This window comes from Clytia hemisphaerica, unplaced genomic scaffold, assembly GCF_902728285.1.
Source record: "Clytia hemisphaerica strain Z4C2 unplaced genomic scaffold, Clytia hemisphaerica genome assembly, whole genome shotgun sequence".
Taxonomy (NCBI): domain Eukaryota; kingdom Metazoa; phylum Cnidaria; class Hydrozoa; order Leptothecata; family Clytiidae; genus Clytia; species Clytia hemisphaerica.
Genome location: NW_027104522.1, coordinates 100,003 through 119,625, shown reverse-complemented (window position 1 = coordinate 119,625; position 19,623 = coordinate 100,003). Strand labels below are relative to the sequence as shown.

The following is a 19,623-nucleotide window of genomic DNA, read 5'->3' as shown; positions in this document are numbered from 1 at the left end:
AGGGATATTGGCTTAATAAAGTTGAGTGCTTTTTTTTTACGGCAATACATACTTGTTGACACACCAGTTAATTATTTATGAGGCTTGGTTGATTAAATCTTTTTGACACTATGAGCCTTAAATTTTTATTACCCTGTTCTTGTTTTTAGGCGAAATCAAATTATCTTAGGCTACCCAATTTTTACTACTTTGTTTTGACCCTAAAATTTCTTGGAAACAGGCTCAGCATTGTTCTCAAACTGTTCATACTTTTGTTATTTCTGAGCCTCATTAATCTTATAAAAAGTGTATTAAAAGATACAGTAAAACATAAAAGAGAAGTTTCTTTTTCACCCATAAGGTTTAAATGGGCGCCCACCAGAATCCGAGTGAAACCCAGGCCTCTTAAATTCGGTTGAATAATGACTAGAATTGATATAGGAAACAACAGCCTAACCAAAAAAAAACGACCTTCAATGAGTAGCGACCGGAGCAAATATGAGGTGGTCTGAAGATTCCACTTCAATTTTAATAAAAATCGTTTGATCGCGAATATAATTTCTGCTCTTTAAAGTGTCCAATGAAACAAATTTGGGACATCCAAAACCCAAACTTTTCGCTTTATTAGGGCGTTGAAAATAGTCACTGTTTCTTTCGCATGATAATTTCCAGACTTTATTTTGACGGTTTGCTTTATCATCGTCTTGGTCTATCAAGACAAAATCCACGTTCTGTTTGAACGGCCAAGGCAAAATTGCGTCATACTCGCCTTTCATGATGACGACATATAACGATAGATGCGATCCTTTGCCTTGCCCCAGTCCATTTAGAAAGGCCTCTGCGCGAAGTTTGTAACCGTACTGACCCGTATAAAAAGGCGGACTGCATAATTTCTCTTTATCTTTCTTTGATGCCGATTGTTTTACTAGTTGGTCGTAGTTTGATATTTTCCATAAGAATTTCCCATTCATACAAATGTTCTCTTGACGGACCTCCAACTCACGTATTCGAGAGTGCGCAAAATCTAAATGGACTTCCATTGATTCTTGGTAATGTAAGTCGATGTCTACTCGTCTAGCCTGTGGTAGTCAGAAAAATAGAACTTTCAAGGCTAAATTTCCTTGCAACTATTTCAGGGCTGTTTATTTACCCGCCAAGAAATATGGTCGAGGTACATAACTCAATTTCAAAAACAACCTTCACTTAGTGAAACATTGAAAGTATTTTTGAAATGGTATGTGAATCAGATCATTTGACTTTATCGTATTGAACGCACATGAAAGTATATAAATTCGAATGATTCTATTTCCCGGCAAGTTCAAAATCAAAGGACATAAAAATGTAAGATTATAGTATAGTGCCTCGTAGAGTTAAAAAAATATAATTTCCTGGACAAAGAGGCTTATTCACTTTTCTACGAATTTTCTTATGTGATCAGGTAGAACCAGAACTGTTTATAAGGTCACGTGCGTCAGATTATTCATTTCGTACAGAAGGAAAGGGAGTAAGTACTAACCTTGTATTTACATCCTACATCATGGTAACGACACAACACAACTGCTAACGGACAATCACCATCAACTCCTGTATGTTGACTCATCTAAAAAAATGAAATCAGAGAAAATCGAAGATCGAATTCTTTACTTGAGAAGTGTGGCCTATCATTTCTTAAAGGGAAGAAATTTTGGCGGGAAGAAAAGTTGGCGGATTTCAGACTATTAAGTTCCCGCCAAATAATTTTTTTTCGGCCATCCGCCAAATTTAATTTTTTTCTTTTTATGTCCGATTTTTCCCAATTTTCCACCGATATCAATGTTTTCACCCTGATTTCGGATTCTTTTTCCCTGGTCCGCCAAATTAAATTCCCAATGAAATTTCTTCCCTTAAGGTATTTATTTATTTAATACCAAAGGGCTAGAGGAGAATCTCTTTGATGGGAAATAAAGTCACTTATTTCAAACCCAAAACGTGTATCGTGTCTTTTCAATCAAACGCTGGAAGGAAAGTAAAATCTATCGCCAGATTTTGAAAGATGTACAATTCGAAAACAAAGAAACTACTAGATTCAATCAGTCGTCATAATCACGGGAAAAAATCTGAAGGTTTCACTACTTTTCTTTTCATTTTCTTTTGACTCGAAGAATAATTAAAAACAAAAGAGAAAATAACGCAATTTGAAAATAAAAGTTTTTAATGGGTATTTTCCATACCTGATTTCTAGCTATATCTGTCCGGCCACAGGAATTTTCGCATGTTATTTCCGTTTTCTGACACGCTTCAAGATGATCCTAAGGAAGAAGAGAAAATAATAATTTCATTTACTTAAGCATATCAAAAATGCACTAATACGACCAACTATCAACTATCAACAAAGGGTATCTTATTTTTTTCACAAGACCGCTCCTACACTTGGGCGCCAAAAGAAAAAACGCACCTACAAATAAATTGATAAATTGATAAATTGATAAATTTATTCGGTTAATAGCGGCGCCAATAACCAATTTTTGAAAGTTGCTTCCTCAGTTTACCCCAATTTCGGTCGACTCACCAAGCGAATGTCATATCTTTGTGTGTTTCTAGGATCCAATCAAATGTTGACCAATCTCGAAATTATTTCACAAAGAAATCGCCGATCAATTAGTATTTTTAGAGGATTGAGTACTTTAAGTACTACGAAAACAAAGATATTAAGTCAAAGTGTCCCTTACTTGAAGATTGTTGAGTTCTCCAGTCCATTCACAATCGCTACCATGATTATAACATCTCACCATCAACTGCATGATGGTACGTTTGCACGCTCGATCTGGGTACACCTAAATAATGAAAATAAAATTTCATGTGAGCATAAACGAGAGACCTTTAAGCAATTTGAATATTCCAGATGATGTGATTAACAAGCTTACGTTTTGTCTTGAAAGTAAATAATTGAAACTTTGTTATTGTTAATGTGAGACTTCAAAACCTAGGGCTTTACTTCATCAAAGGATAACAATACAAACTAGTGCAGAGAAATCAACTAACTTCTCCATCTAGAAATTCAGGGAACACAGAACGGCCCAATGATCTTAACAGCTCGTCAACCGTCCATTTCTTACGCGCGCCCCCATTAACAACCGGTAGCCGAGACTCCTCTTCATTATTCGTATTCAAAATGGTAACACCAGCTCCGGTCAAAATATTAAAGGTTCCTTCTGAATTTCGATAACCGGAAGGTGTTCCACTTCTAGCCTGGGAATTCAAATCTGCTACTGTTAATTGAGGCGTCGAGACTGCATTGGGTGTTATTGAAGTATCCGGGATACCGAGCCTCTGTCGAACGAGAGCGGCCTTCTCTTCATCTAAGTCATCATGCCCAACACTTTTGCGGACCACGCGGAACGTCTCGTTATTACTGGTCAATATATCGACTTTGGCATGTCTGTTGTCCATACTACTCAAACGTTCTTTTCTCATATTTGGTGATAAAGGCGCCAATCCTTCGTTAATATAAGAGCCAGCCGATTGGTGCAAGTCTGAAGACTTCAAATTTGACCTTGCCACTTCATTTTGTTGGTTACTTCGAGAAGGCAAGACCGCGTCTTCATTAACCCTAGACTTGGCCCTTTCACGCCGAGTTTCCGACACTTGATTATTGGTTACTTGACTAGTTTCTTGTGCATTTTTGGAAACGATTGCATTTTTGAAGAACTTGTGGTCATCAAGAAGCATGTCTAAATTATTGGTTCCAATGTGTCCGAAACTGGCGGCCGATTTGAGTGTCCGATTTTCGAACGCATCATCCTCCCCATCGTCTGAATCAAAACTTCGTCTGGTGTGTAGATTAGAAACAGACTTGCTTCTCGGTACCGTCCCTTCAATATCGTACTTCATAGAGGATACGCGACCACGCGGCACGGCAGCTAGGGTAGGAGACGGGCTTCTGGCAAAACGATCATTTAAAGAAAGCTTGGTTTCCAGGTTAGGGTGATGCGCTAGTTGAATATCGATGTGAGATCTTTTGGTGCTTGATTCTTTGCTATCGTTTAAACTCCTATTGGAATTATTCGATGTGTGCTCAATATTCTCTGTAAGGTTTTCACTTGGTGATGGGCCAGAGAAAGAAGTTTGAGAGATAAAGAACATGGACTCTCCAGTATCGCTGTTTGTTGATAACCGACTGGTACGCCTTTCTTTACCACGTGCTCGATTGGTTGTGAACAAATCTTGATCTTGTTGTTGTTGGTGTTGTTCATCTTTACTGCTTTCCAAAGCTGAGATGATCAAACTGCTTTCCAGCATCGTTTCTTCTAGTTGATCGACGTTGGAGAATGTGCCTGAATCGTTGGATACTGCCAAATTAGATGACCTACTTTGATGCAGATTGTTAGTACTGATGCTTTCGTTTTCTTCTGAATGTGGGTAGACACCACTATCTCTCTTCCGTTGTGCACCATTCCCAAAGGAAGTAAATGTTGAAGAATTTGTAAGATCTTCTTCACTTTGAAACAAACCAAATAAACGACCACGGCCAGAGTTTTCTTCGCGCCTTCGCTTTTTCACTTCAGCCAGATTCTTTCCTTGATTTTCGGTGTTGTAAGACGGGATAGCTCCCATGCTACGAGACCGATAAAGGGAACTCGTTTTATCTTTATCACTGGTTGGTGGGCTTATGACGACGTCATCATCGTACAGACTCTGCTGCTCGTTAACCCGATATCGGGGTAATGCACCGAAATCGTGAACATTATCGGGTGGTATAAAGGCGCCTTCATAAAACTCTGTTGGCTCATTGACGAAAATCGGGTTCAGTTTTGTATCCCGGTGTAGAGAAGGACGCGACCAGAGAATGGTGAATTCGTTCGGCTCCACATTACGCCGTGCGGAGGGCGCTGAAAGGGCGTTTCGTTTACTTGGTGACGTTGGGAATGACAATCCGCCCAAACTGTCGACGAATTGATGCTGGACTTCTTTCGCTAAAGGACTTGAACGTTCATTCAAAGAGGGCGGTCGCTCTTTTGGCTTCTTTTTACCGCCACCACCAAGCTTTTTAAACAATCCAGGCATCTTCACTTAATCAAATCACAAAACCCAGGCTTATTTTACATCAGCAACAAACTCTCTTGAATGATCATACTATAAAATGCAATTCGGGAGAGAAAAAATTGAGAGAAAAATTCAAATTGCTTTATTCGGACTATTTTCGATCAGTCAATCTATATATTTCGGGAACCTCCGTAAAATAGAAATGAATCTCAATAACGATCAATAAAGGCTCTATAACATTCCATATGTATTAGCCAGTAGGAAACAGAGACTCGAGATTTCTTTTAAGAACAAAACAGAGCAATCTTGTGAGGCGCAATCAGTTAGCACAAATCTGTAAGTTACAGCCCCTATTTGGCATTTTTCTTTTAAAATACCAAGATTCATGGGCTCATAAAATGTTATCATCAAATCTGAGTAAGCGTCATTCGTGTGTAACCATAGCATAATTGTCTACCTACATTGCACAGTTCTTATAACATCAACAGTATGATGGATTATCTCACAATGGAAAACTAGGAGGATGCTAATCATTTCTATTACCTTTAAACCCTACACATATCATATCATTATAGCTAAGTATTATAAAACTAAAAGGTTATTACTTTAAGCACAGCGAGACGTCTGCTACTAACTAGGGTTTCATTGTCGTTTATTAGATCAAGAAAAATACACAATCTACAAAATCTTGTGAACATTCTACAATAAAACGAACTAAACAACAATGGGTAGGAAAATATATGAAAATGAGAACGCACGACGAGGATCCCATTGTTGAAATCAAATATTTCGGTTTGTGAAGTATGGGAAATCTTATACTTATGAATCATGTTCTTAAAGATAACGTATCAATTTATATACACTGTATAGCACGCCATGCAGCATACACAGCATACTTAACACACGGAAAGGTCATTATATATATAATTAGGCTAATGATATCATCGTCATACAAAATGAATGATGACAAGGTTAGATCCGGGATGCAATAGTATCAGACGGAATAGCTTCTTGCTAATACAAATGGAATTTAACTCAAATTCAAATTACTAAGATAAGAGCGTTTGTTCATGACGTCCTCTTATAAAAATTATGCTAAAATTAAGCGATAACTGGCTTCGTCATTATACATGAAAATCACATACTTATTCTTTTTCTTTACTTCATAAATTTGTTTGTAGAAATCCACTTTCAGTTTCAAGGAAGGATTTCAAGGACAACAATTAACGTATTTCTTGCCATTTGCTTACACAGCATTTCTAATGATCCACAAGACATCTTTCAGATCATTCTCATCATACTACGCAATAGACATTATCGGAGTTTTTGATTTTTCTGAAAAAGCGATGCATTGTGGGATTGTTTCGAGTGTATTACAATAGAAATCTCTTAGAATCCCTCGAGGGAATTCCGATAACTCCGATAAGGTCTATTTAAATAGTTTATATTGAAAGCATTTAAAGCCTTTTAAAATTCGAAAGTTTTCTTAACCATAACCTAAAAAAAGGTGTTTGTGTGTTTTAAAATATACTTAACACTTACTTTATCTCTGGTCAACTGTCGTCGATCGATCGGACAACACGCTGGTGATTTCCTACAAGAAGTAAAAAAGGAAAGAAAATTGATCATTAATCCAATTTGACAGTATTTTTAAGTTTTAATCTTGCTGCTTCAGTATCTAATGTAATAGTTTAGGTATAAACTTATTTCTTTTTAATGATTTTTGCTCGCCAACTAACATCATAAAAAGAAATAAGTTTATACCTAAACTAACAATGTATAAAGTTAATGTGAGGAATAACAAGCCGGAATAACGAACAACATTACAAACCGATGAACATTGGATTGTAGTCAGATTCTAGTCTGTAAAATGTTCTGAACAATTTCACTGAATATCACATCATCTTTGTAGAAAATAACATAAAAGTTTAAATTCTAACAGCTCTGAAATCGGAGATAATATAGGTTAATTTGTTTTAACCAAAATCAGTACTCTATGGAATTTGGACAAAAGCATTTAATTAACTTTATTTGAAAGTTGATATTTTAACTACACAAAAATGACATAGTCATTCAATGACCTTTGTCCTGTAACCGGTGACCTGTGCTTCAATCAGAATAGCCTCTTTACCATGCACTTATATCACAGGAAAAAGTGTTTGTAATTAAGTCCCAATGATCTTAGCATACGTGAGGACCCATCATTTCCCCTGTGATCAAATGGGGCACCTATTACTAAAACTGTTGAAGTCCAATTTGTTCACAACTTTAGCGAAAAATTTAAACAATGTGCCTAAAGTCTTTTTACTCTTGGCTATATATAGCTTTCCAATCAGCTGTCGCATGTAAAAAGTTTGGTATCGTTGGAAAGATAATTTGAATACGCTTATCTCTCCACTAATTGCTTTTTCAAAATTTGTGCAAGAAAGTGATGAAGAAGAAAATTTGCTACTTTAATAGAAAGGTGTCACACGAAAATGATTTTTACATCATATATTTGCATTTACCACTAATACAAACACACTTAGCCATGAAACCCTTTTGAGAATGTTTTTCAGTTTTTCTGTGTATGACCCAATATTTTTGTGCAGCCAGTAGTCTGAATTGGTTGAAATTTGGCACAATTGTACCTTGGGTGAATATATGAGGTTGTTTTCATAATTTTTGAATTTTTCAGGCGGCTCCAGGATCAGTTTTGAGCCAAAACGAGGCTTAAACACTGGGACAATCTGAGAGTTCAGAAAAAGTGGAATTTTGCTGAAATTTGTACACTTGTTTCTTTTTTTCATTTTTCAATATTTTGATTATTCTCATTTTTGCTACAATTGGTCCTTTGAATGGTTAGGAAAATATTGAAATTGAGCCAAGTGCAATGCGCACTTTCGACTAGTTGTAAATCTATATAATTTGCTTCAATACTAATTCTGATTTAGCTGTGTGAAATCATTTAGATGCAAAGTTGTTTGAATGTTTATATATTACAAGATTCTTGATGGAACAGGATGGAAATTCTTTTCTTTGATTGTCAAATGATGATAGGGTAGATCGTTAAATGGCAAAGTCAAAAAATTCAAAGTGTAGTATTTTTTTGTGATAATTTAATCTATTGTAAGACATTTTGCGCAAATTTTAACCTCCTAGGTCAAAAATCCAGCATTCCCCAGGGGGGTCTTTGATTCGCACTAAAGCGAAAAATGAGTAAAAATTGCATTTTTTGCCCATTTTAAGACTATAAAAGGCCAGGAAATGGTCAAAATGGTTTCTAAATGGTCTTGTACTAATATTCAACACAAAAAGACAAAATAACCCCAGCGAGATCGCTCAATGTTTCAATTTCAGGATAAAAAGGCCAATTTTCTCGAATTCTGGGTAGCAAAATGCATGAAAGCAGCATTTTTGAGGACCCACAACTTTTAAACTTTTTAAGGTACACACTTGAAATTTTCAGCAATGAAACACTTCAGAGAAAGCTCCAGGAAAAATCAATCTTGAGTTTTCAAAAATTTCCTATAAATCCATAATGGCGCCCTAGAAATTGAGTTTTCATGCTAAATGCCAATATTTCAAGCTAAAACTTGGTTTTCTTGGGCTAAAATCTCAAAAATGATTTCAAATGGTGTCCTGAAATCTTTGGATCTTGGAAGTATTCTGAAAATACTCTGGGAGAATCAAATGGTTTTGGTCAGAAATTTGCCTAGGTCTGCCATTATTGTATTGCATTTCCTACTAAAACGCGATATTTAGAGTTAAAGTCTAATTTTCTCAGGCTAAAATCTCAAAAATGGTTTCAAATGGTGTCCTGAAATCTTTTGGTGTTGAAAGTATTGAACTAGATATACTCTTGGAGAACAAAAATGGTTCGGGTTAGAAATTTGCCAAAGTCAGCCATTATGGAATCGCATTTCCCACTAAAACGCAATATTTAGAGCAAAACTCTAATTTTCTCAGGCTAAAATCTCAAAAGTGGTTTCAAATAGGGTCCTAAAATCTTTTGGTGTTGACAGTATTCAGGAAATACTCTGGGAAAACCAAAATGAATGGAATGAAACCAAAATGGGCAAATCTCTGACCCAAACCATTTTGATTCTCCTAGAGTATTTTCAGAATACTTTCAACACCAAAAAATTTCAGGAAATCATTTGAAACCATTTTTGAGATTTTAGCCTGAGAAAACCAAGTTTTAGCTTGAAATATTGACATTTAGCCATGAAAACTCAATTTCTAGGGCGCCATTATGGATTTATAGGAAATATTTGAAAACTCAAGATTGATTTTTCCTGGAGCTTTCTCTGAAGTGTTTCAATGCTGAAAATTTTAAGTGTGTACCTTAAAAAGTTTAAAAGTTGTTGGTCCTCAAAAATGCTGCTTTCATGCATTTTGCTACCCAGAATCCGAGAAAATCAGCCTTTTTAGCTTGAAATTGAAACATTGAGCGATCTCGCTGGGGTTATTTTGTCTTTTTATGTTGAATATTAGTACAAGACACCATTTAGAAACCATTTTGACCCTTTACTGGGCTTTCATAGTCTAAAATGGGCAAAAAATGCCATTTTTACTCATTTTTCGCTCTAGTGGGAATCAAAGACCCCCCTGGGGAATGCTGGATTTTTGACCTAGGAGGTTAAAAATTGCGCAAAATGCCTTACAATAGATTAAATTTTCAGAAAAAAATACTACACTTTGAATTTTTTGACATCATGCTTAAAATGGGAGTTGACGATCTACCCTAATGATGAAATTGCTAATTGATTTTGTTTCATCTGGCAATTTGATATTAGTTAATATGTACTATAAGGTTTGATTCGACTGTTGAGGATTCGCATTCTTGTTTTCATAATGCTAGATACTCTTTAATAAGAGCCTTAGAGCCAAATTGATGCAAGGGATTGCTTACATTAATAAGGAATTTCAACATTTTTGGGAATTGGCTTACAGGGATTTTTCTAAGCACTTTGAGCCGTTTGAGCTGGGGCCGTTTTTGTAAATGTAGATCAAGTTTGTAATATGCTTGAAAGGGAATTTGCTCAGCAAAGCTATACATTGATGTAGCTCAGTCAGGGAATCCTCAATTGCAGTATACTGCACCGATATTGCGGTAGTTTTTCATTCGTCGTTAGCCTACAAAGGCTTATAACGGCTACATATAGTGCTGGTCGACAAAGATAAAACAAACATCGACAGTAAAAATCGTACGAGAAGTAAGCTTTTCTTTATTAAAAGAATCTGATCTACGGAAAAAATGTTTTGTCTGTACGTTAAAAAGACATGATCAATTATGAACAAAAATTGCCTGTTTTCTCTTGAATCTTGAATTCTGTTTCTTGAATATATCATGTAAAAAGTGACGTTCATACCGCAATTGCAGTAAAAAATTTACCGCAATTGAGGGATTTCCCTGACAGTAGCTGGGGATCTGGTGGGTGTTCAGAGGGCAAAGCTCCCGAAAAAATCTTGAATATGTATGATGATATTAGTTATTTTTGCTGTAAACAACCACAAGTTCAAATTTCCTAGTGTGGTAATAATAGCTTTTCTATTTTGGATTGAGTTTCAAAAACTCATCTTTTTAAATTGAGTATTTTGGCCGGTATACGGACATAAAAAAGTGCTTAGAAAAATCCCTGGCTTACAGTTCTGAATGTGAGTCATTTGGGCAATGTGACCCAAGTGAACCAGTATTTTTTGGATTGTCACCCTACAGTTTATCATATAGTATCCTACCCTACCGACAACAAGTGTTTATACTGCTTTAGAGCTTTACTTTTCTATTTTCTATTTCTATTTGGTTGAGTTGTAGGAGGCTTTGAGGCCTATTTTCGCAACTATAGACGCTTCAATGAGCGCCCTGTCAGCACTTGGACTGACTACCAATTCCCCTCACATGCATGGGTTGACCCGGGCGAAGGTTCATTCACTTGCCAAGTGAACCACTGCGAGTGGGAATCGAACCTGTGATGTGTGCAGCAACCAAGGTCAATGACCACTATACCACAGCGCCTTAGAGCTAGCCTGGCCATTGGAAAATCAGATAAAAGAGAGATATAAGCAGGCTAGCACTAAAGCTCTAAAACAGTATCTAATAACATGAAACCAGAATATGATTCTTCAATGGGAATCAAAACTATAAAGTGCACTTACAAACATCAATTTGTCAGATCTAACAAAATTAATATTCAGCACTGTCATCATTGACATAAAACCAAGGATTTTCTGTCAAAGCCTTCATAAACAGGGGGTACAGAGGCAGGTCGGGTACTAACCCATAGGGTACGAACTTGATTTTTTACTAAAATTTTGTTTAGTACCACCCACCGATATTTAGCACCGGGTACTACTTCATTTTGCTGTAAAAAAAAGGGACACCACCCCGAAAATCTTAAATTTTACAGATTATACCCTATTAGACCAAGAGAGGGGTACTATTGTTAGTTTTTCAGACTGAAAATTGACAGATAATTCAAGCAAAACTATCAATGATGGAGTCAGAAGCGTTTGTCCTTTGATTTTCATCACACACTTCTTGACCATTTTGGAAGTTTTGTCTTCAAAAGATCTAAAAATTTCTCAAAAGAGTAAAACAAATTTGTCGATTAAAATAATTTCAAATCAAAAATTTTATTTGAAAAAAGTCAAAATATTACAAAAAACTACTTTTTTTATTGAAAAACAGCAAAATTCTGTGAAAAAGTTACCCAAATAGCATCCTGTACTTGCTTGGAGAGTTAAAAATACACACCCCACCCCAAAAGTAGTACCGGGTAACTTTTTTTGAAATGCAAAAATTGACACCACCACCTGGCTAAGGGTCAGTACCCTGTGTCTGTACCCCCCCTGAGTCATAAACATTCCAACAACTTCCATCGAAATTATCTATTATAGGGTGGGGCGTCAAATGTCAAAGTCAAAAAATTTAGATAGAGGTTTGTTTATGAAAATTAACCTATTGTGAGGCATTCTGGCGCAATTTTTAAGTTCAGAAGTTAAAATTGGCCGAACCCCCCTGGGGTACTGATTCGCACTACAGGCAAAAATTGGAAAAATGGCATTTTCTGGCCTTTTTCAGCCTGTAATCTGTCAAAACTATTGCAAATCTTATTTTTTTCATTTGCTGTACTAAATTTTATGAAGAAACAACAAAATAATCATATTGGGTTGAAAATTGTGCCCAATGGAGCCCTAAACGGGCCGTTTTAAGCCAATTTTGGGTAGTAAAATGCTTTTTAAGGCCAATTTTGCAAGTTCATAAACTTTAAAACTGATTACTTCACATGTCTGAAATTTTCAGAGATGGAAGTCTTCAATAAAGTCTTTAAGCAAAATGAATTTCAAGTTTTTCACTTATTTAAAAATTCATAATGGCGTCTTCAAAAATTGCTTTTTAGCAAAAAAAAATCATATTCATCAAAAAATAGCATTTTTTAAGGCAAGCTTGCTTGATAGTATTCTGGAGATACTCCGGGAAATCAAAATCATTGCGTCATACTGTTTTTACCTTCCAAAAACAACTTAAATCTGGCGGACTGTTTTACAGTCCACCTAGGCAAAGCATATTACCATATGCTACCGGGCCACTTAATCGCGCCATCCAGTCTATGAAAAAAGCTTTAACGTTTAAGTGGACCCCGGGCTAGTTGACGCCCTACCCTACATTACAGCTAAGTCTACCATTTTAACGCGGTCCGAGGACTGAGCCGAGAACGCTCGCAGAACACTCGCTAAAAAGCTTTAATCTGTCAATCATTTTCTCAAGCGAAGAGTACGCAAGCGATTCTAGCTTTACGATAGGCTGCGGATCATCAGCGGAGAACAGTTTCAAAAACACAAAAAATGGACAAAAATCTTTAAATGAATAAATCTACTCAAATTAATTACAAGCCTTGAAATTTTGACAGGTATAGAAAAATTTTATCAGCTTTTCAAAATATATTTATGAAGTCATTCTTCGTGACAATAAATGATATACTAATGAATTACCCTGTTATGTTCAAGTATGTCACTCTCTGTCACAATCAACAGTTGAAAATAATTTAAACATAAATCCATGTTTTCATACCTCCTATATCATCCAGTAGTTAAATATGAACAACTTTTGGTGTTGATTATGCCAATAAATGACTTACTTTATGGGTAAAAAAACTGAAATATGTCATCCTTAAAGTAAGTCATTTTTGTCACACTTACTTCTGGTATAAGTTGAGATATAGTAAGTCAATTTAGGTTAAAAATAATGCATTTATTTAAGGGATATATCTGACTTAACCATAGCAAAAATATAGACATTATATGCACAATGTGCTCTGTTTCTATGAGACAGTTTTGTGTGAGCCTTCAAAAATGTCTCACACCCAGTACTGAATTTTTGAAACTGTTCCGGAAAGCATTCAATTATCATCCCTTCATTTTCATTCCTAGAATTGTCGCAAAGAAAAGGAAAAATAGAAAAGTTGTATTTTTTACTGGTGCTTATTTCATATATATATACTGAATTCTATCAATCAAATGAGGTGAAATCATATTCAAAGAGTGCTCGATAAAACCAACTAGGAGTAGAGCTTCTTTAATCAAAAATATATTTCAAAACCAAAAAATTAAAAATCCATAACTCGGAGTTTCATGCTCTAAGCAATCATCAGATGTAACTAAAAAATTAAAAAGCTGTGTGAAAACATATGTTACAAAAATTGGTAAAATGGATTAAAAAGTCGTAAAAAAGTGGTAAAAAGTGATAAAATCATAAAACTATGAATTGTCACGAGGGACATCAAATGTGTCCGGAGGGACGTCTTTAAAGTTTTTTAAAAAGAATTTGCTCATATGACGGCACGTGGAGATTAGTTCGGTTCTTTTGTTTATAAGTTTATAGAGTTCAGTTATACTGAATTCTATAGATTTTCTAGGTGGCGAATTTTTACAAACTTCAAAAAACTAATTTTTGTCCCGCTTTTGCGGGACTTTAGCTTAATTAAGGGCTTGCATGCAGCATATGGTACAAGTATGTGTTGCCCGTATTTTTTGTATAAAGAATTTTAGTTCTACTTTTTTCATCCGTTACGTCAATTTCGACCAATGGAATTGCTTCATTTTTCAACCAACCAATGACCTCACAAAAGTGTCAAAAAGTCTTTGCTCATGTTGCGTGAAAGTGGAGACCGGCCTTTAGGTCTATACTGATAAGTACCGTAAAAGAGCGATAAAGCGAATAATTGAATCAATATTGAATGTAATCAAACATAATCAAATATAATCGATTGTAATTGAAGCATTTGAACAGCAAATCCTAGTTAATATTTGATTACGATTTGATTACGTTTGACAATCAAACCACAATTATTTGATTGTGTTCGATTGATTCGGTGATTGATTCAGTGTTCAATTTGTCGTTGCATTGACACCGTCTGGCTTTGATTCCTCACACATTTTTTATTTTCAAGTAAGTTTCTCCAGTTTTACAATTTTCTGAAAATTCAGATTACTGTATACAGTTTAATAAGATAAAATTTAGGACCCTCCCGGCGCTCCGGAAACTTCCAGAGTTTTCCGGAGCAGCTAAAAAAACACTATTCTCTCCAGAAAGTTCCAGAGCTCTTCCGGTGCTTCGGGAACAAGTATTTTTAACACGTTCTAAAAAACTGTTTAAACATGGTTACAAAAAATATTCAAAATGTTGATATGATGTTCAGCCATTAATGAAATTGAATTTGTCACATTATGTTCAAAAGCATCACTGGTCGAAATATCAAAAAAATTGAAAAGCGTGAGGTTTCACTTCCACGAGTCTGATTTTTTTTTAATGTGCGCAGTTTGTTCTCACATGATTGGGATGAGCTGGAGTTTTTACGAGATACTTCACTAATTGGTCATTTAAAGTGATAGAGATGACGCGTTGTTTAGAAAAGTAATGAGATTCTTTTATTACATCTTAACGACCAACCAAATCAAATAAGAGCTTGTAAAAACTCCAGCTTGTCCCACATGATTAGCACAACGAGTACTATCGTAATTATATCGCAGATATCTTGCTCTGCTCCAAAACATTCCGGAGTTCCGTAGCAGACCAATCATATCGAAAATCTAGCTCCAGAACATCGGAAGTGCTCCCGAATCTTCACGATGTTCCAGAGCATTAAGAAAACGACACTTTTTACTCCAGACGTTTCCAGAGCGCCGGGAGGGGTCCTTAAAATAAAATTTGGATTTCGCTCCCATCTCACAAAGAACATCTCATCTCAAGTTGGTAGGTCTGATTATGTTAGGTTTTTGGATTCAATATGTAATGTTTTCACCACTTGCCAATTTAGTATGGAGTCAAAATGGGATCGCATCTAGCCAAAGGTCTATTCTCCAGATGGTGTCAATCGAACAACTTCAAACGAAAATTGCAATTGAATGTAATTGAATGCGATTGAATAATTGCGATTCGATTGTCGAACGTAGTCGAATCTCAATCAAACGGCCGATTCCTGGGTAATATTCAATTGTGTTTATTTGCAACTTTGTTCGATTGGATTGATTGATCATTGATTGTCAATAATCTTTGATTTCGTTCGATTATGATTATGTTCAATGAGTTTGATTGCAATTAAATTAAATTGGATCACTCTGTTGCGTTAGAGCTTTTTAGCGTGGGCAGCCGGAGCGCTTAGTACCGTACAAAAGCGAATAAAATCTAAAACAATTGAATCAACCAAACGTAATCGAACATAATCAAATACAATCAAACGTTATCAATGCGGTCATGGCTTCTTCATAAAGACGAAAGACAGATCTGGACTTATTTTGTATTTTCCAGTCTCTTTTTTGTAGTTTTTCTGACTTCCTGGTTCTATGTGAGTTATTTTCTATGTTTTCTAACTGACTGATCGACTTACCGAAAGCTCACCACCGTTGGGATTCGAACCCACCAAATGCAAAGTTCCATAGTTGGAAACCCAATGCCTTATCCATTGCGCCACGAATTCATGCCTGGAGCAGTCAGGACCTCTTTGGACTTTTTTAACATTAGTTCGGATAGAATAAAAACATACCTGATCAACACAACCAAACCTTCTGTCTTGCGTTTACTCTTTCCTTCACAACAACTTTCGTTTTTGCTTATGTAGGTTTTAAAATCCACAAGTAATGAACCTCTTATAGCTTTATCTGAATAAATCTGGTTGAAAACCTTCTATCAGGTTTCATTCCGTACGTTTTTTATCCACGTGGTGAACCGGTTTCCCCGATTTCCCGATAATTAAAAATTGGAACTTTCCCGTGGGCGCGATTAGGCGTACCGCCATCTCGAAATATTTTTCGTGAAAATTTACCGTATTCTAACGCTAATATAATCTAGACAGGAAACAAATATTAAATTTGATCTTTTTTTGCTCGTATTTCTAAATTTCAAGATAAAAAGAACTATCTACGAATTATTTTCTTTAACGGGCGTTGAATCGACATTGACATATTTAATGATGTCATAATCAATGCCGTGCATATTTTGTCAGCGCCGTGCATATTTTTTGTCAACATCCTTTTCATTGGATAAATACTACTAAAATATACAAGATAAGTAAACATAAATTTATCGCCCGCGAGCACGGCTTAGCTAAGCGCACATCTCTTATTCATTATCTAAGAATTGAAGCGGGCAAAGATTACCGCGCGGCTGATAGCGGACGAAGGTTTTTTTGAAGATATTTTCAGTTATAATCCAAGGTAGAACAAACTAAACATAGAGAGGGGGTATTTTTTAGTGCTTTATACGATGATCGCTATTTTTTTTGAATTCTATGTTTAGATTTTTCTACCCAGCCCCGTTGTTATGTACGCGCGCCCTGTTGCTAAGACCTTTGCTTGAAATCGAAAGCGAAACCAAGATTATTTAGCGCACACTGCCGTTTGCGTAATATCGATAAAGTGAAATGAGGTCCTGACTGGCCTGGAGAGTGTTTCTGACGGCTATTTATATTGTACAAACTACAGACCAGACTATATGAAGAGAAATCACAAAAGAATGTTTTTTTTTCGAGCTCCAACCCTAACCCTAACTGATAAAAACCCAATTCCTAGCCAATCTGGTTCTATTTGGTTGAGTTGCAGGAGGCTTTAGAGGCCTATTCTCGCAACTATAGACGCTTATTAGTGAGTGTCCCGTCAGCACCTTGAACTGACTACCCAATTCCCCACACATGGCATGGGTTGACCCGGGCGAAGGAACGTTCACTTGCCAAGTGAACTGCCGTGAGTGGGAATCGAACCCTGGCCGCCTGCACAGAAGCCAAGGTTGACTACCACTATACTACGGCACGTAACCACACCCATAGCCAACCCTAATAGGTCGCCTGCAGGTCCTGGATTCCTGCATGCCGGATCCGAAAAATAAGTATATGCCTTTTTCTTTTAAGAAGAAGCCTTCCACCAATCGAAGCAATCAAACAGCAAATCCTGAGTATATATATAATATTCGATTGCGATTTGATTGCGTTCGACAATCGAATTGCAATTATTCAATTGTCAATTGTGTTCAATTGCGTTAAATTAATTCTGCGTTCGATTCTTTCGATTGATAATGTCTGGACCTGTCTGGTATTCTCTAAACTAAAGCAAAGGTACGTTTTGATATTCTGCTGCCGTTTCTTTTAGAGAACACAGATCGTCTAAGATTTTTTTTGTTGGGAAAGGAAAAATGTCTCACCTTAATATTGGCTCTAGGCAAGTTTCACAGAAGCGATGACCACAGTCTCTGGTCTGAACAGGATCTCGAAAAGTGAAGTGACAAATGGGGCATTGATAATCAGGATTCGCCCTTTCAACAAAATTCACATCATAGCCTCCAACTTCATTGTTTCTAAATCCATAAGTACCATGCTGAGCAGAGACAAATCCAGAATTACTAGAACTAATATGTCCAGGGACACTGCTTGTCGCCATTTTTCATTGGATTAGATTTGTGTGAGATTAAAATGTGGCAAAAGTTGTGGAAAATTCTCAAAAATATTTTTTATCATCCGCCATTAACTGCCTCCCTGCTAGACGTCTGAGTCGCTGTCGTGCTGTGTGGCTTCGCTTGGAATTTACTTGCTCAGAAAACAAAAATGACTCAGCGTGGTAATGTATGGGAGATTGTGTGCTGAGCATTAGGTAAGAGCTAGGCGGTAATTTGGGCGTAGGTAGACGTTCCGCCCACGACGAATATTTTTTAGTTTACGACTTTTACCGACGTACTTTTTTACCGACCGAATGATCAGGTTACCACGTCTTTGGCAAATTAATTTCAATCAAGTTTCGTAAATGCCATATATCAATGTAGCTGTACTCTCATCCTTGTTCACCTTAGTAATAAATCAAAGACCCTTTGGATGATGAACGGCAATATCCTCCAAGTATATAAATATACTGAATGAAACCCTATCCTAACAGCTAAAACCGGTTAAAATAAAACCACTCTCCTCAGCTCAAGCCTACTTGGAAAACAAAAGAATTTTTGGTTGTATTAATATATATATATATATGAATATATTTTGAGGTCGAATTTACAATCTCTCCAATAGGGGCCCGGGGAGGGCTTAAGCAAAATGTGTGCCGGGTGTGTGTGTGAGAGCCAAACCATTAATAAAATAAAAAGTAATTGAGCCTCTGTAAAATCGACTCCCTCAAAGGTCATAAATTCGAAAAGTTTGGACAAAAATTCGAAAATTTTTAGCTGAAATTTTGGGGAAATAGTCTCTCCCTACTAAGGGTGGCAAAAACGTTAAAAATAGACGAAATTCAGTCTCTCTAAGGGTAGTCTATCTCTATACCAAGGTGGCCACTAGGTTTTAATGTTACAAAATAATATTGGAACCAGGAACCAGTAAGGACCGAGAAGTAACGATGCTTCAAATACAACAAATTATGTTAGAAACATATTTTAGAGCACTATAACTCCTGAAAAAAAAAACAACCGCCCTTTTCAGAATAATTTTTCGATAAATTCTAACATATTCTTTCAACGGTAATCTGTTAGAAATGAAGTATTGATTGAAAATTGGCAAACAAAAGAAACTCAAAGCGAATGGACTTTAGGTCAACGTCTATCCTAGCCAGTAACCACGTAATTGATTGTTACATTCGGTTTCTATTTTAGCATGGTATACACTGAGAGCTTTTAGTCTTTTTTTGGTACTGAAACCTGTACATCTTTAGACCATAGATACCATGAACAATGATTTATCTTTGTGATATAATGTTATGATAGCTTACAAAATGAGCCACGCTGTATGAAGGTGCCTTCGGCTACCACATATAATTTTCCAATGAAAAAGGAGTGAAAAATGAACAGCTATATATCTTAATATACCTTTTAAAATTCTGAGTCATAAATGTATTTTTAGAAATAATAATTATCACTTAATTGAAAATTGTTTGATTTAAAAAATAATGAAAACAAAACAAAAAAATGACTAACAAAAAGATATTTATTGATGATGATAAAAGCGCGGCAAGCTCCCAAAGTTTTTTTTTTATTTTCAGATCTAAGGATTTTCCTAAATGTTTCAAAATCTAGAGAGCTTCATTATGTCATATTATAAATATTGAAATATTTTTTTTTACAAAAGTAAAAAGAGAAGATTATTATGTATACAATAACAAAAGAAATATAAA

At 35.9% G+C, this 19,623-nt stretch overlaps 1 protein-coding gene across 1 annotated transcript; it reads right to left on the bottom strand.

The window, feature by feature from the left end:
- Positions 1-452: 452 nt before the first annotated feature.
- LOC136821947 (TNF receptor-associated factor 4-like) lies at positions 453-18,025 on the bottom strand. Its single transcript, XM_067078168.1, has 6 exons — positions 17,675-18,025; positions 6,544-6,595; positions 2,688-2,792; positions 2,190-2,267; positions 1,496-1,579; positions 453-1,058 (listed from the first exon to the last, which is right to left on the bottom strand). The coding sequence occupies exons 1-6, from the start codon at positions 17,908-17,910 to the stop codon at positions 453-455; spliced, it is 1,161 nt and encodes a 386-aa protein (XP_066934269.1). The 5' UTR covers positions 17,911-18,025.
- Between the last annotated feature and the right edge of the window lie 1,598 nt (positions 18,026-19,623).

Excerpts from the sequence above, each read along its gene's own strand:
- LOC136821947 (XM_067078168.1), bottom strand. The coding sequence starts at position 17,910 with ATGGCGACAAGCAGTGTCCCTGGACATATTAGTTCTAGTAATTCTGGA. Across the intron at positions 2,793-6,543 it reads GACAGTTGACCAGAGATAAA|GTGTACCCAGATCGAGCGTG; the intron begins GTAAGTGTTAAG and ends TTCATTATTTAG. Across the intron at positions 1,059-1,495 it reads ATGTAGGATGTAAATACAAG|GCTAGACGAGTAGACATCGA; the intron begins GTTAGTACTTAC and ends TGACTACCACAG.